Raw genomic sequence first — 18,309 nt, forward strand, 5'->3', positions numbered from 1 at the left:
CATAGTGGCAATTGATAGGCCTATGCATCTATTTCTCTTTTTTTATAATCATATAACACGTGTGTGTGTGTGTGTGTGTGTGTGTGTTAGCGTGTTTGTGTTTGTATGCGTGTCGGGCTTATTTAGATTTGGAGTATGGATAGATAGAGATGGAGAGAGAAAGATAGAGATTGGGAACTTCGCACCTTAAAAAAACAACAACCAAAATAATACACTAAGCAAAATGTTTCCAGTCAACAGCCATCGCAGAATAAAAAGGCGTGCATGGGTTAAGCTCATGGGTCTCTGACTACTTATTAACCAGTTGCATTCTCCCATCATTATTCTGTACTCGAGTGCAAAGAAGTATGAGGCATGCCACAGTCAGGTGGGGACGGTCATTTTCGAATCGTATGGCATTGTCGCCCTACCCAATCAGAACGCAGGTTTTCCCTGGGGAGCAAAATTACCCCCTCATACCTTCTATATCTCATATTAACTTTAGCAATTTAACATTAGTAATTTCTTTATGCAAGTTCCTGGTGTATGCTGGATTATGTATATTCCGTCACATATTATGTTCTCTGCTATAGGCTGCCAAATAAGAATATAATTTGTCCCCATAAACATTTCGTTTTATTTAACTTATAATTTCCATCAAAATGCAAGTGTATCAAACATGTAAACAACTCTTGACTTAGGCAGGTGAATCACCAGTGTTTTTGATCTACGAGTACATGCATCCAGCAGGTTAGCGCATAAAAAAATGTATTCAGAACCCCAAACTGACTAATTCTTGCTTCGAGAAAAATCAATTAACTGATTAAAATCGTTGATTAAAAACTCCCTGACATTTTGTAATAGGATTAGGTCGGCATTATGCACCTTATGAATATACACTATAAACTTCACGCGGGAAAAAAATGCTTGTTTATACATTGGATAGTCATAAAGGCTTTACGGATGGAGCTGAAAAAAAATGAATGCTTGTTGTTTGAACTGTAAAAGCAAATCAACAAATTCCTACCACAATTGAAACATGATAAAAAGAGGGTTTAAAGGTACAAAATATGTCCCCCTATAGGTCCTATTATTCTCTCTATCTTAAATGCTGATCACAGTTTTTTTTTTTCTTAATGACAGAACATCGTCAAGAGATTGAGAGAAATTGGAATATAGTAGGCGATTTTAGAGAGCACAATGTGACTTGACAGCAGCCTGCTTTACAGCCAGCAGACAGAATCGACTTCGTGTTTCTCTCACTAAGACATTTTGCTCTCGAGCGCGTCTGTGCACAGAACAATTTTTTTCACACGCCGTCGCCACTGCACATGAAAGGAACGGCACTCAAATCTCAACAGAATCGAGGCCTCGGAGAAATAACACATAAAGGCTTTCGAGCTTCCAACACTCGACTGAATGGGGCCTTTCACTCGCTACATAAAAAGGACAGGTAGACAATGCGACACACCCGCTATTGTTTAGGGCACTCGAAGTGCTTCCCTGGGACACGCTGTCTGCCGATAGCAACTGCACTGCCAAAACGTTTCATATTTGCCCGGAGCTACATCTCCTTGATGTTTGGAAAGAGCTCACAGTGAGTGGTTGGTTCAGTGGATAGAACCAAGGGATGTAGTTACGCACTTCTGTTTTACACACATGTCAAAGAGGATAAAGAGAGAGGGCGGAAAAGAGGGAGAGAAAGGGAAGGGAGTGGGGTAAGGGAGAAACAGCTTGAAGGGAGTCCGGGAGAGAAACACCTACAGATTAGGAAGAGATACTAAGTGCTGGGTACTGTTTGAAGTGTCTGACCAAACATTGTAAAGTCCATTGTACTATGTATTTTGCTCCCTCGTGTAATCGTTCTTTTGCCAAAGAACGTAAGGAAATGGAAGAACCATAGAAAGTGACAAACAAAACAGACACTTCATTAATTGGTGACACAATAAAGGAAACACAACAACAACAACGACGATGAGGGCGATGACGACAACAGCACAAATGAATCCCGATTAGTTACAGCCCAGGGCAAGTGTATCATGTGAAAGGCAGAGGTTTTTTTTTAGGTATAATGTGTCTAAATTTCTTTGGGTATGAAAGCTCTCACAAGACACGTGTTTAAAGTGCATCGACATTCTAACGTTCAAGTTGACTATACATGACGCCAAATCAAACGAAGAGAATGACAGACGTCACAAAAAAAAATGGAATGTCAAGTAAGTCCGTGTTGGGTCTTTGAGGTCAGTTTCACTTTTCTATCATGAAACAATAATATTTGATCACAACCATTTTTTTTCACCACAAAATGTGGTGATAGCGGCACCACCTATCATGTCTGCCATCGACTTACACATACAAATTTTTATTCATTTCTTTTGTTTTTGTTTTTCAGTGGTATCATGAAAAAAAAAAAAAATACCATGCTCCGGTATTGTAACACGCGATCAATATTGGCTTTTGGATTTGTTGAAGGGTGAAGGCTTCTGTAGTTGTTGCATTATCAAGCTACAAGGCATGACTTCAATCATATAGCCTATTGTTTACATCCCAGTGGAAGACCTGGATGTGAGGTAATGAAATCATTATCTGATTTTATTTGTATGATGTGGTTGCAATCGACCGGACTATCGATATACGTTGAAAACATATAAAAACAGGAAAATTCCTTTACTTTTTTTTTTGGGGGGGGGGATGTCTTCGTGCAACACCCAGATACCATGACGTTTGTTTGATTTATTCTATCATTGCCGAAGCCGACTCTGTATAACACAGAGTGGGCGTTGCCGCATCCAATACACCTCATACGCAGGAGACAGTCGTGGAAAACTGCGAACTCACTTAACAGGTATCGCGATCATGATTGTGAGACGCGATCGATATACATAGACTCAAATCGTCATTTCAGTGCTGTCCATCTGTAATGTTCGAAATCTTAAAGGGGCTTCTCCATTTACAGAAAGCATAATAATGTATAATATCCCTCGACACTATAATGTATACGAAGTCGACGAAGCCAAACGAGATCGGAAGCCATCTTATGCAAAGTATTGTCACCTCAAAATCACAGATCGAGGACTCTCTTCACAGTTAATAGATCGGCTCCCCGTACTTCATGAACAAGACTGTTATTCCTCTGCTGTTCTTTATTTCTACAAGACAAAATTGCTAGAATTCTCTGAGATTGTATACAGTAGCCTACCGAGGTTGTTGTATAGTGATGGATCTGTAAACCGTCTCAAGCCAGTCGGCGGTATACCAGAATGCGAATTTTATAGAAGAATAAGGATTACCTTTATTGAATGTCTATCTTGACTCTGCAGCATGCATATATACATATCAGTAAGCTACTTTTGGTAATGGAAGCTGTTGGGACATTTTGAGAGTGGAGAGGAGAAAAAAACAAATTATGGATAAATCGCCGTTATTTGATTTATCATTATACTTAGTTTCTAGTGGTACTGACAAACGTAGAGAGAATGCTTAAAGAGAAGAGTGCTTAATTGGCGGAACCAATGCACTTCTATCACGTCGCGACATTGATAATCTTGGTATTGTGCAATGAATAGAGATTCGAATTTGCAACCCACTGACATGGAGGCACCACCTGAAACAAAAAAAAAAACAAACCCAAACAAACACACATACACAAAAACACTGTTTTCCCCGAGCGTCGCGTCGGCTTTCTAAAAGCGCAATTTCTTTCCTGCGAAAGCGAAAATTTCTGTCTTTATATCATGGAATTAAAGACCGCGCCCGATCGTCGTTTGTTTCTACGGTGTCGTTCGCGTGTATTATGCACTCTTTTTCTTTTGTTGTTATCAAAATTGTCTTTGTTTATAGACATTGATGACACGTTGGACCCAGTCCCAGCTACGCCCTATATTATACTTAGTAGTTTGTAGATCATTATTTTTTCATTTAAAAAGGATTTCTTAAGCGTTTAAAAAATCACAATTGGATGTAATGTATGTTTTCTTATTTTTTCTCCTTCTTTGTGAAATCCCCTCTCAGAGTCACGTGATCCTTAATAATGCTGTGCCTGGTTGTGGATCAGACGAGTTTGTGTCCCTGGTCGGTAGCGCCATCAGGGAGACGAGTTCCTTGACGGTCATTGTTTATCCAGACGAAATCACGGATATGGTGAGTGCAGAGTACAAGCAGGGTGGTGCCCATCTCCCTACCTCTTGCTAACAGCCCTGGCGTAATTAGTACTCATATCTGGCGAGCGAAGAGAACCAGAATTTTCGCCTTGATAATTATTAACTCAATAGGGACACTAACATCGTGTCAGGGCCGTCGACAAGAAGCTACCCTCTCCCTGGAACAAGGCAGCAAACAGGGGCGCGTGTTGTATTATTAGTATCATGTATGTTTACACCTATATGTGAGTAGATTATGTTAATAAAAAGATAGATAGATGGATAGATAGATAGATATAGATAGATAGATAGATAGATAGATAGATAGATAGATAGATAGATAGCAGATAGATAGAAAACACATTCTTGTGGGTGTAATTGTATTACATCTCAAACGCGAGTGACTTTATCAATGTATTTTTGTGCATGACTGCAACTGTTTTTGATTTGTGTTTCTCTTCTTGATACGTGCCAAACATGGCACAAAATAATGAAACCGGAGAAAAATAACCTCGAAAACACTCCAAATAAATCAAATTTTTATGACTGTACGCGCCTAAGTTTTGCTTTGTTTTTTGTTTTGTCCGGGGGAGGGGCGGATCCCCTCCCCCTGTAGATGTTTTCGCTGGTACATAGTCAACGACAAGCATCGGGTCTTGATGTCTCGCGAATCTGAGACAAATTACCCTTCATTATACACCTGACATCGCTCGATCCGACCAGCGGATGGTAATAAAGAATTTTGAACTACACGACCGAAGACACTGAAAATTTGTTAATTCTCATGGTGTATATAGCGGCATTCCGCTGCTTGACAAGAAACATAATGACGTGTGAAACCGTCTCGTGCAATATCATCACACGTTACAGGATCCGCAACATCTGAACTCTCGCTGCAGGAAAACGCCCAGACACCAATTTTACACCGCCATGTTCTACAGGAAGAGAGGATGGGATGCACACATCATTAGATCCTATATACACGTTAGACTTGGTGTTCAGATTCAGATTCAGATTCACCACGCCCCTCTTCCTCCATGTCTGCGCTTTCATGATAACATTACCATGCTACCTCTGGATAGCGTCGTCTGATCAAACAACATTTATTCCTGCAAAAGGGCATCTCTGGTCATTGTTCGAGTACAAAGTCAAACAATCAAAGCAGTAAATATTTTTATTACAAAAAAAAAAAGTTCAAGAAATCAGAACATTTCAAATTCTACATGCTTTTGAGGAGCAGCGCAATATTGTCCCAAGTCGCATTAGGCTCATGCAAATCGAGTGGATGATTGAATTCGACGGCAATGTTGCGGCTGCAAAACTCTTTCATTATGCACAATACATCTAGGCCTATAGAAAATGAATTATTTTTATCCCATGATTCATTAAATTTTAGTTGAACTTAAAAGTCACAATGAGAACTCTGAAATTATTTGATGCAGAAAAACGTCTCCTTTGGCTGAAAAAAAAAAAAAACTGTAGATTTAGAGAACCAGGAGGTAAACGATGATCGTGCTCTGAAAGTTTCTTTTGAACTTAAGCTCATAATGTCTCTCAAGACAGCAAAGTCTGTTCATCTCGTATTAGCATCACAGTGTCCGGGCGTAATCCTATTGACTGTAATTGAGAAGGGGAAATGACTTTGACATAAGCACCTTTGTAAGACTGGAGCGTAACGCACCCCAAACCCCATCCCCTCCCAGCTCTGTGAATAACAGCATCACAAGGAGGGGTAAATGGAGGCGCTTACGAATAATAAACACATCTCCGTTACAATTAACCCTCTGATTAACATCACAATACATCTTAATCTACTCCTTGAGATGACTTCCTCTTGCTGTATGGGGTAAAATCAACGGGCTCTTCAGAAAGTATAAACTTAGTCAATTTAGGGAGGTAACGCTGCTTGATACAATCACTATACAAGGTAAACTTGGTCAGTGTTTGAATGCAGAAAGAAGAAAAAGGACAATACACGGAGATTTGTCATCTCAGGAAGCACGCTATTAAGCTTATAGGTGACATTCAAAAACTACGAACAGGGCTTAAGAAGTCATCAGAAATCCTCTTATAATGGGGGAGGCATTAGTTAGAGTACAGCAGAAAGTACGGAACTGTGTGAAGTGTTTTCATGGATACCAGCACTATCTTGACACCAATAAAACTCATTTATCTATACCTTTCCCCCCTAATAATTAATGACTGTGTTCACTGTAACTGCAAGAATCATTTTGTAATATTACGTGCATGTGTTAACGTCATTTGCGTAGCTCTAGAAATGTGAATGATAATGAGAGAATACAATACATAAGATATCAATTATTTAAACTCCATTTGCCATTCTTCATTATGATACTACTTATTTGTATTTAGAGTTCAGTTTGAATGATTATTCGTTTAAAATTAATTGATTTTTAATATCTTTAAGAAATATCAACTTATTGTAACAAGCCATCCGTTTGAGTAATCTGACAATAATGATGAGGATCACAACCACCATCCTTGACGGGTGAACTTAATACTCCTGCTAATGCAAAAAGATCCCCCTGTCGGATCGTTTAAAAGACTTCTTTTGTACTTTTGATTCTATTATGCTACCATGATGCTGTGGTGGGATGAAGGCCAAGACGACCTCATAATCCCGATTAGTTTTAATCATTGATCTTCAGTGGTCTTGTATAGTGATAGCATCGATGACACAGCTATGCAGGGAGGGCTACTTTATGAGAGAAAGGCTTCTGTTCTCTGAAACGAGCGCGCATTAATTGAATGCAGTAGATCCATAATCTATGTCCGGAAATTTGGCCTCATTTTCTCTATCACCCTCCCTCTGTTGTAAATGTACACACAGAAACACAATTAAACAGTATGTCTCTACCTCTCCCCCTCAAATACATATATATATATATATATATATATATATATATATATATATATATATATATATAATACAATTGGATTTTCACATTGGTAATTTCTAATATGATTAAACTGTCTACATGCTCCTTCAGAGTCTTAAGATCATCTTAGCTCTATTTTGTAGGAAACCCCATTCAGTTTTGTTCAGTGGTCAAAGAGAAGTTTGATCGCTAATGTCATGGGTCTGATTCTTCCAAGTTTAGCACCTGGATGCTCTTGGAACTGCATATTAATGTGTGAACACAATGGACAGAACATGGAGCGAAGGGATTCCTGACATGCTCTACAAAGCTCCTCATTTCTCTTTGACGACTGAAGGAAATGGGGTGGGAATGTATGCTCTTTTGTGTTTCATAAAAGTAATTTTTAATTATCTTGCAAAAATGTATAACCTCAATTCCCATTTCAATCAAAACTATACAATCCCTTAAGAAGATTGACTTGTCTGTAACCCGCCTGTGGAAAAGCCAACACGGCGGTTAACGTATAGACGGGCCCCCGATGAACCGCACCCAGCTTACCGAATGATCTTCAGTTAATGCCCTCATTGAACAACTTAACCGGATGATACCTTGGCATCACTACTCAATGCTCAAGTAAACAGTATCTGAGTGTATTTCTAAATCAACTATCGTTTTGTCATAAAATCGGGGGCAATGTTTTAACAGAAATAAACACACTCTCATAGGAAGGTGATTTCAGCCCGCTTGCAAAAACTGGTGCCGATCATCTCGCACCCGAATAAACACTTTCTTTATAAGAAACGAAATGCCGATGTTAAATAGTGAATTTGTATTTTATCTTTTCTTTCTTCATGTGCAGACTAACGAACCAGAACAAAAACTATCCCACATTGTCAGTGATATCTATTCCCCGGCGCTTTTCAGTGGTCACTTCTACTTCACACCGGTTTTAATGATGTAAGTATATAATGTGCAAACAAGGTTTTGGACACTTTGCCAAATCCAGGCTTATAACTGTGTTACAGCTGCAGCCATACCTAAACCGCATCCATTAAACTATCTTAACATAAAGTTGCCGTGCCTTGACAACATACGCTTTATCATCAGCTTGAAGAATGTCTTACTAAATGGCTATTGGCTTATCTGAGAGGAGATATATTCTTTTAAAGAGCTAGAGGACAATCATTTCTGGGGGGTATCGCAGGGAAAGGGTTTCTAATGGAGTTATTGTTCGTGGGTGGTTAACTGTCGAAATTATATTATACGGGGCATGCATTTAAGTCCCGTATGTAGCGAAAATTGCTTGCAGTCGCTGAAGACAGCCTTTGGAAAAGAGAAACGACCCCTTGATTGACCATTGACAATTCTGTTCATTCCACCGTGGCTGTTGCATTTTTAGAAAGTAACAACGAGTGAAACTACAACACTCAGGTAGAACGAGATCGGTCTGTTTGCATTATGTTGTCAAATCATTCATTCGCGACGCCTTAATTCCTTTTCAAATAACGAGCATTCACTGGTTTTGCGCGATTACTCGCGAAAGTAAATCACGTTTGAACGCGATGTAGTCATGTGTACACACTAGACGTGCAGGTGCATGAGTGAAAGGGGTGGTGTAGTATTGGTGGAGATGAGGGTTGGGCTTGTAACTCTTTGCGAAATATCCAGAAACTACTTGTGAAATAGTACAAAGCATACTATTCTAAGGAATGGCTTTGGAATGGCTGAAACATAAAAAAACACAAAGAAACAAAAACAAAGTGATGGTAATAAAAAGTGGGTCCCTCCTTTTATTACCATCCGTCTGTTTGAGGTATCTCAGTCATTTCAAAACCAATTTTCATCAAATAATGTTGAAGTCCTCGTGGAATTACGTACTCTTTCATATTTTCATTAAAAGTTTGTCATTATCTCACCGAAAATGTCAGAAAAGAGAAGTTACGTCTCCACCAAAACTATATGATCCTTTTAAGGTCTTTGTATTGTTATTCCTCCCCGTGATTATCTGCAGAAACACCAACCCCTTGATGTTTAGTATTATCAGGGACCCCTTTGAGATGGCCTACGCAGCTTACGGCTTGGTCGATCGCAGATCTGGAGACGTGGTAAGAAAAGAATTAAAGACTCGACAAAATAAAACAAAACTTCTAACTTGTAGCGATGATGTGTGTCGTGGAGTTCACATAGTCACTCTTGACTCTTAACTCCGAAATATCATTCTCCGAATGTGTAAAGAAATCAAGTGATTGAGTTTGATTGATTTAACCAGCTCCCGTGACTAATATCGATGCAGAATTTAGCATTCAGTTGAGATTGGTTCAAACTTGAATCAGTAACGAGACAGTATCTTGATTAGAACTTTTACCCGCTGACTGCTTGGTTTTTATTTAAATCAGAACCACGCAAAAGCATAAAGTAATTTTAGCATCTCGTCGTTTTTTATCATTCATTCCGATGAGGACCTACAAAGTGCAGCCATAGTTAATTAAGTTACTGCGTCATTTACCGTTGGAATCGCACTTCCATCTTTTGGTCATATATTATATGCATTCAAATTTGATAGTCTTATCCACAGATATGTGTGATTTTTAATTTACTCTCATTATTGAACATTCGATCCCTATGCCATATTTACGTCTCCGCCTATAAATGGTAATGCTTACGATACTAATGATTCATATGTTTTCATTTCCATTATTGTTTCCACTGTTTCCACTGTTACTACCAGAAGGTTTGTGCGACCAGTACTTTACAATAGATTGGTAGCATATCATTTTTTTTTTCTGATGCACTCTCTTTTTTGTTATTCATTTCAGTCTTTCGATCAGTGTGTTCTCCAGAACAGAAGTGACTGTTTTGAACGCAACCAGCTCGTTAAATGGTTTTGTGGCTACGACGAAATCTGCTCGTAAGTCTGTTTTCATAAACTCCACAAATTACTTGATTTACAGTTAGTTCTTCATTTCATGGTAAAGTAGATTGTAGTGGAAACTATTTGTGGGTGTGTGCGCGTGTGTGTTTGTATGTATCAAATCTTGTTGTGTAAGCTTTGCATCAAATTATTGACTGTACTGTAACATCCACTAACCACTGAATGTTATGATTCTGTCATCATCAACCCACCCAAGTCCGGTTTCCCCTCTCACTCCTCATCAATCACATGTCGGCACACATTCCACTGTTATGACTGTCTAACCCCTGCGTCTTGATCAACGATCTCACATAAATAAAAATAACTGTATCACTGTATCACATAAACATCACTGCCCTCTTTCCAAGTAGACTAACCACGAACACCATGCACTTGCTTGTACTGCAGACATGTACTATATCAGAAGGATTCACCAATAAAGATCACTTATCCTCCCAACTACGAACGAGTAAAGTCCCTGTCCATTGTCTCTGAGTATCTAACTACTCCATAATTATAGTATAAAATATACCCATACTGAAATACACCACCAAAGAGTGTATTCCCAAAAACATTATACATGTACTACTCGGATGTTGGCTTCTATAGCCTTCGCACACTTTACGTTGCTCTCACTCAGCTTTGTTATCAACTATAGATTCTATAAACTACAAGGTAAACAGTTGAATTTCAAAGTATTTTAGTTTTGGGTTATTTGCTCTTTTCATGCAGGATGTCGAAAAGCCCCTGAATACCCAGCCCTTCTGAAAGATAAGAATTTCGTAACTTTTTGCTCTTTCTATCTCGAGTTTAAAGGGATGGTATCAGCTGAGGTGAGGATCAGGTTTTGACTTTTTGCGGGATACTTAACCACTTTGTGAAATGTCAAAGAACATACAATTGTAAGAGGAATTCAAAGTTTATTTGATGAAAATTGGTTTCAAAATGGCTGAGATATCCAAGAAAAAGTAAAACAAAACTATCCAAATAAAAGGTGGGTCCCTCTAAAAACATCATAAAAATTGTTGCAAACCGGAAACACCATCCCTTTAATGAGACTTTCACAGTTTTGTTAGTTTGTTTCTGTTCTGCTGAATGGTGTATTTCAAACCTAGACCCGATTCTCACTTTAAAATGTAAAGCAATGTATGTCTTGCATATAATTATGATTGCATCGCTCAAATTGAATATGAAAATTGTTTGTTTGCTCATTTTTTTTCCTCACAGCGAGCCATCCAAGAAATCAATGGACCGGGCCATGTCCAACGTCAATGAATTCTTCGTGTTCGTGGGTTTGATGGAGGAGTACAAGGAGACGGTGCAATTGGCTGAAAAGCTCTTACCCGACTTGTTTCGGAGGGTGACGAAGTTCCCATCGCACGTGGCGAATGTTGAGAATGGTAACCATCCCTCTTTCCATTTGGAGCAACGTTGAAATGAGTTCAGATGAGAGTAACAGTGAAACTCGAACGAAAATATCATGTCACTTTTTTTCGATTTTTTTTTTCAGTACCCAAAGTGAACTTTTTTTTTTTGGTATTTCTGTTTTCACGGTTGGGGGGGGGGGGGGGGGGGGGTAGGGGGAGTAGGGGGAGTAGGGGGAGTTCAATGAATATTTTTTTCCTCTACAGAGGTGCTTAATTCATTCATTTTCAAATCAATGAACAGGTGCACCTCAACAGCATCATCAGGACAGCGTCAGCAGTTCAATGAAAATTTCCTCTGTGAGTCAGAATTACTATGTGCGTGGCACATCTCTCAAGAACGTGGCATGTGATATTGAGATGATACTCCTATGAGTTATTACTGCAGTGATTTCTATTTTCTGTTCGGCATTCTCTTGTTAATGAGTGTTGCAAATCTTCGTGTCTGACTGTAGATACATTTTTTTTTTCAGTGCTAATTTGTTCGCAAAACATTGTTTATATGGATGGGAGAACAAGTTATAGATTTTTTCTCTTTTTTTTAAAAGGAAAAAGTATGAAGAAAAGGAGAATGAGAAAAACAAAGCATCCACGACAGATGATGACAGTAACAGTATAGTCATCTTTATTATTGCAATTAAATATTATAATGCTCGTGATGATATTTACTGGTTGATTTTATTTTTAATAATTTTATTTTCACTAATAATACTACAATAACAATTACTATTCTCGTCAGGTTATCATGAGTAGTGTAAATCGTTACGTTTTCATATTGTATTCTATAAAAAAAAAGTTGCAGAAGTAAATTGAAATTGAAACAAAAATTGAGGATTGAAAAAGTGTAAATTATCATTATGATGATTATGATAAAAATCGTTATTTCTTCTAATATGAGTAGCATTAGAGTTATGGTTGTATGTAAATGCAAGTTATACCGGTACTTAAGATTTGTTTAGCATACCGAAAGATGTAGTGTTTGGAAAAGAAATGAAAAAATAAAGAAAAAAAACCATTGTACATATATAGTCAGTGTATGCGGAATGCAATCACATTAATACCGATCGATGAGTTCAGTTTGATTTTATTTTATTTTATCTATTTTTTCGTTTTGGTCTATTTTGATTTTCTATCATCGTGTCTCGGCGACAGATGTTCGCCGGAAGAAGTCCACATCTCCGCCCGAGGTGAGACAAAGAGTGCGGTCAGAGCTTAAATACGACTACCACTTCTACTACTATGTCCAGAGGAGATTCCGACAACTCAAGGCAACGCACAAGATCGCCAAGTCGGACCACGGATGACCGGGTTGAGGCGGTTGACTGAGGCGAAAGAAGGCCGTTACGGTCCAAGGTTTCAAACGACACATTTCATATGATATATGGCATGCATGTAATGTGTACAAATATATATGCCATTTTATATGGTGTTGTTTCTGGTTGAAAGATAACCAGACAGTCTTGATGACTCGCATGGCGTTTGTTGCAAACCCATGTTCATTTTTTTTTTCATACTCTTTGGCGTGATGACTTTGTACAATACGTTGCTAAGATTATCAAGTTTTGGTGATTTGATAATGACAGATTCATGGCTGCAGTTGGAGAGCAATATTCGTGGATGAATAAGTAGTCACGTGTCATTAGTTCAGTGTATTATCATCAAATCCTAATTATAATTTCATGTCGTATTTTCATATTTTGTTTCAACTCGACTGAACGTAATAAAAAATCAATTTTTCTGCAGTCTTCATGTCAGTGCAGCTCAGAGAAGTCAAAGCAAGACCATTTTCTAGCAATGACCAAGACCGAAAAAGAATACATACTGAGCGTGTAATTTCTCTCAGTGTGGAAGACAAACGCATACAATTTGTGAACTTGAGTTCTTGGTTTGAATATCTTGAAAGCACATTGCAGAATAAGGCTTTGAGTCAGAAGATTTTAGGATGACATTTTACCACACACACATACACTCACACACACACACACACACACACACACACACACACACACACACACACACACACATATATATATATATATATATATGCGCGTGAGTGTGTGTGTTTGTGAGAGAGTGTGTACGTGTGTGCAGTCTTCCAAAAGACTTGCATAAATTTCTGAATTTACATTGTTGTGACAGTAGCCGCAGTGTTCACTGCAAATTTGTATGCTTTTATCAATGAATATGCGGACAAACTAAATACTAATATCCATAGAAATATCTTTGAGGTTTTTGTTGACTTTTTTTCGTGGAATGTGTCTTTTTCACAGAGTTTAAACCTCACGAAACGCTCTTACAAAGTCGCATGACATGAACGTCGATGTTTGCTTCACGTGTCGAAAGAGCTTTGCATGTCATTTAAGTGGTCACGCTTGTATTTTTCGCTGAGTGAGCATTATTTCCTTTTACTGTTCTTTGTACGGACAAAAACCCACGCTGAATTCTTGAAGAGAGTTGAGCGCAGAAAAAAAAAGATTGTAGAGTGTGTATCATGTCTATAATAATATCATACAATCATGATTTTGGAAGATGTTATGATAACAGATTATACCAGTTTAAATCGAAAATGGTAAAAGTTTAATTCACAACTGTGCATAAAGGAATAACACTGGTGAAACCTTTTCTTGAAAGATAAGCACATGCCCGCATGTCATTGCTCACGTTATATCGTTGATGTTTTTTTTTTGCAACACATCCTTCAAAACAGAAGGCTAAACTCCGTCTATTTTCCACAGCCATTCCTCAAAGTGTATGGCATTCATGTGCTATATTTGTATGTGTTATGTATGCGTATGTATGTAGGCCTTTACATTATCTATGAAACACTCATGACCTTAAATTACGCCGCAGTTACTGATGGGTTAGCTGACTTTGACTATTATCATATAGAATGAAGACTTTGATCAAGTTTGATATTTTGTTTTTCCATTTTCTATGCTCTCACTTCCGTAGATATGATGTAGCGTTAATCATTTATCAACTTCATGAAATCGGCAATTCGTCTGTAAAGTAGGTTGCCTATAAATTAATGATGTGTGAGAGTCTAAACTCTGGCCGACCTTGAGGGCAGGCGTGCGCAGAAATGTAATTCGCGTCCCGGTCTGCTTGACAATAATATGTGTAAATCAAGTCGACTCAGTTTCGATTATGTTTTAATTGTGCCTCTTCGTAATAATGTGTAAAGAAAGTTTGTATAACTTTTGTTGTTTGATATCGCCACGGTCCTTTCATCAGGTGATTATGTCCGCTTGAGTTTGTGCTTTCCTTTGTTTCTTTGTTTGTTGTTTTTACCGCTTTGATTATGCTTATTTTGTGATCTATACATTGAGCGTGCAAGGACTGGTCTCTCTTTCATCAGAATTTTTCCTTGTCATTATTCGAGATCTGTTGTCCTTATCTTATTTTTCTCTTATCTTAATCTTGCCAGACGCCAGTTTTATTGTAATCACATATCCTTGTGTTTTATCTTATTTAAGAGACTGTATGTGTATCATTTGCTAATAATGGGAAACTCGGGCAAAGAGGAAACAAAGTAACGTGTCCGCCGAACACTTGACAAACTGTATCATTATGTATCTAAGATACGGTATCAACGGTAATAAAAACTATAGTGAGGGACGTGAAAAATGCAAACAATAACCGTTATAAACAGTGAGAAGAATCCGATGACAGATTATTAAGTGTATGATTCAATGACTAATACCATGGTTAAAGGACCGAGAGATATGCAATGCAAATGCAAATTGACTTATGTTGAATATAGTACCGTGGTCATCACTAATCTTACTTGAACAAAATACCTAAATATGTGCCGTATATTTCATGATAATTCTTCGTACAATTTTCTCCAAATTACTTGAATGCGCCGACAAAAAGCTTTTCAAACCAAGATGTAAATGATGTCATTGTCAATCACTGCTAAAGAACTAGGAATACATATATCAAAAATTCATTGGAATGCACCTTCCCCTAGAGTGAGCATAGCTTACATTTTTATTTTTATTTTTGATGCAATGTCTTCTGTTAATCCAGCAGTGATTGACATATAATATGTCAGAATCTTTGTTTCGGTTTCTTTCTCTTTTTTTCTTCTTTTTTTTTGTTGGTAGGCGTAACAAAGTAATCTGAAGAAAAATACAAGAAAATTACTATATTTATTATCAAATGAATATATGCCACATATTTAGGTGTTCATTTGGCCACATATTATTGTAAGTGATGTCGAGGGTATATCATGGCCAACATCAATCAACATAAGTCAACATGCATTTACGTCGCATGTAGTCCCTTTAAAAGCTCGCAATCTGCGCGGCATCTAGCGTCGCAGATTGTGGGGCTGCTGATTAATGGTTAGTTGTGTTCTGTGAACACATTTCATATTATACCCAAGTGTGCAAGTTTCCTTATGATCTCTGCTTTCTGTGATATTTCTAATTCTATCAAATCCAAATAGTCAATTCTGTTAAATCCAAACAATCAATTTCCACGAAGAACAAAACTGTCATTATGTCATGTGAGTAACAATCCGGGAATCTTCGTTGCACCAAAAGAGAAAAACTTTTTTTTTGGCAGCACATTATTATGCATTACTTTATGTCCATTATTTGCTGTTTAAAAAAAGGCAACTGAGAGGACGCAAGCATGGAAGGCCCGCAGCAAATACAATATGTCGTTATCATTGAAATTTATCTTGCTTACTGCAAAACGCATGGCTGAAGATTTGTACATGAATAAAAGTCAATGCGATTCCTATGCGACGAAGTGAGTGCTGAAATTGTTTTGCTGTGAAATTCTGTTTGAAGTTGTTGGGATGATCAAAGCAGGATACAACTGGCATGCTTTCATGATTTGTTGTTGGTTTTTTTTTCTCCTGCTATATCTATTCTTTCTTGTCGAAACTTACATCAGACGATCCGTATATACAGAATGTGATCGTGTCTGGAAAGAAAAGGACGGGTGACTTGCTGTATGCAGCTTGCTAATAATGTGAAATCGAAACTGCGAAAAGGCGTGAATGATTATGGTACATTAATGCTGTACAATTACACACAAAGTATTCTCTATTTACTTCGAGGTCAGTGAAGGCCTGTATACGAATTTCTTGTTTTTTACTTTTTTTAATCAAAATGGTCAAACTTTTTGTTCAATTGTATAGAACTCTGGTAAACTTTGAAGGCTATTTTTGCTTGCATAATGATCTATAACTTGCTTTATTCAGGTGACTTCCTTTAGTGATGACTTTAGTATCAGTTCTGATTATCTCATACTTACACCTCTTCCAGGGAAGACTGGAATCTATATGTCATGTACAATATATGCGTGAATTTTACCTACTGGTACACAATAGAAAAAAGTGCCATGTTACTAAAGAAAGAAAAAGAAGAACAGACTACAAAGTGGCAAACTCTTACATTGTATTGATGTATTGACATCTGAAATAAAGGTTCAAACCTTTAAAAATGAAAGTATATTTTTCTTGTCTTAAATGCATCTGCGAGAAAATACCACTATTCAGACTGAGAAAATACCACTATTCAGCCATTGAAAATGTATCGTCTGCTTATAAGCACCGAGGCATTATCGATTTTTTTGTTTTTTTCACGCAATATCATTATCTTTATTTCGATTCCATCATTCATACTTGATTACATTTGAACATTCAGATATTGTTTGCTAGGTGCGTGACACATTTCAAACATATTACAAAATGTTACAAAATAATTTTTGGCAATGTCAGTTTGCCAAATTTCTAATTAGTATACGCTACAAAAATAATGCACAATAATTGCATTCATATACTCGTCCCAACAAAAATTATTAAATAATGGAATCAATTATTGATAATGGGTCAACAGAACCTAATACATTTACAATATATACATTACAGATATATAATGCCCATTAACTCCATTCATTACTATACTTGCACCGCAGTGAATATTAGATAACGGAATCGATTAATGATAATTGATTCAATTGATTCTATGATTATTATTGGAATTGATTCCATAATTGGATAATGGAATCATCTATTGATACAAAATGTTGATATCGATATCCAAATATTATGGTGATAGAGCATATTTTGCTTTCGATGGGGTATAATGCGGTGAAAGGCTCATTTCCAATTACGGAATGGGAGAAATGGGAGCAGGTGATAGTGCGTGAAGGAATGAGCTAGAGGGAGAAGGGTCAAAGTTCACCGCGGAGCATGATCTGAGAAGTTTTGTAAGTTGGGATAGAGAGCGCGCGATGGAGAACGCAGGTGTGACAGCCGGGCAAGGGGAGGGGTACATTTTCTTCAATTATGTGTTCTAGCAGGGAGGTGTGGTTCTAGTACGGAGTGTTCGTATCTTACAAGCACACTGGAAAGCTATTAAAAAATGTTAGTGCTCCGGTGTTGATGTATTGTGTTGCTTGGTAAAAAAGAGAAGAAAAAAAATCTCCCCCTATATATATATATATATACTGACATCAAAAGACTTAACCACAACATGGCGGGCGGTGCAAGAACAGTAAATCTATTGACAGCAAATCTTGCACATTAATAGACGTGGCTGCTGTTGGGTATGTTGAAATGTATAGTATATAAGGCTAGTTGAGTTTAGTATGATTTTATACCTAGGTTGATTTTATTTATACGTTGTTGTCATTGACTGTATAGATCCTGAAGAAGGGCTTTTCGCCCGAAAGCTCGATGATTAAAGGGGTGCTACCCAACACCAGCCACGTCTATTAATGTGCAAGATTTGCTGTCAATATATATATATATATATATATATATATATATATATATATATATATATATACATATATATTGAAACATGTGTGTGTGTGTGTGTATGTATGTATGTGTGTGTACACATGACAGTATTGTATTGTCAGAGCATCAAAGTATAAAGAAAAACTGGCCATGCTCTAAAATATATCAGAAGTACATTAAAAAAAAATAATAATAATTGATTCTAGTACCA

The 18,309-nt window shown here is 37.4% G+C and overlaps 1 protein-coding gene across 1 annotated transcript; it reads left to right on the top strand.

Moving 5' to 3' along the window:
• Positions 1 to 3,990: 3,990 nt before the first annotated feature.
• On the top strand, positions 3,991 to 12,691 carry LOC139713969 (uronyl 2-sulfotransferase-like; the record flags this gene model as incomplete). Its single annotated transcript, XM_071625696.1, has 6 exons — positions 3,991 to 4,119; positions 7,860 to 7,957; positions 9,012 to 9,105; positions 9,817 to 9,908; positions 11,139 to 11,311; positions 12,488 to 12,691. Coding segments are annotated over 6 exons (738 nt in total), but the record flags the coding sequence as incomplete, so codon positions are not given.
• Between the last annotated feature and the right edge of the window lie 5,618 nt (positions 12,692 to 18,309).

This window comes from Diadema antillarum, unplaced genomic scaffold (genome assembly GCF_040938485.1).
Source record: "Diadema antillarum isolate AM-2024a unplaced genomic scaffold, OU_Dant_1.0 seq00002113_RagTag, whole genome shotgun sequence".
NCBI lineage: Eukaryota > Metazoa > Echinodermata > Echinoidea > Diadematoida > Diadematidae > Diadema > Diadema antillarum.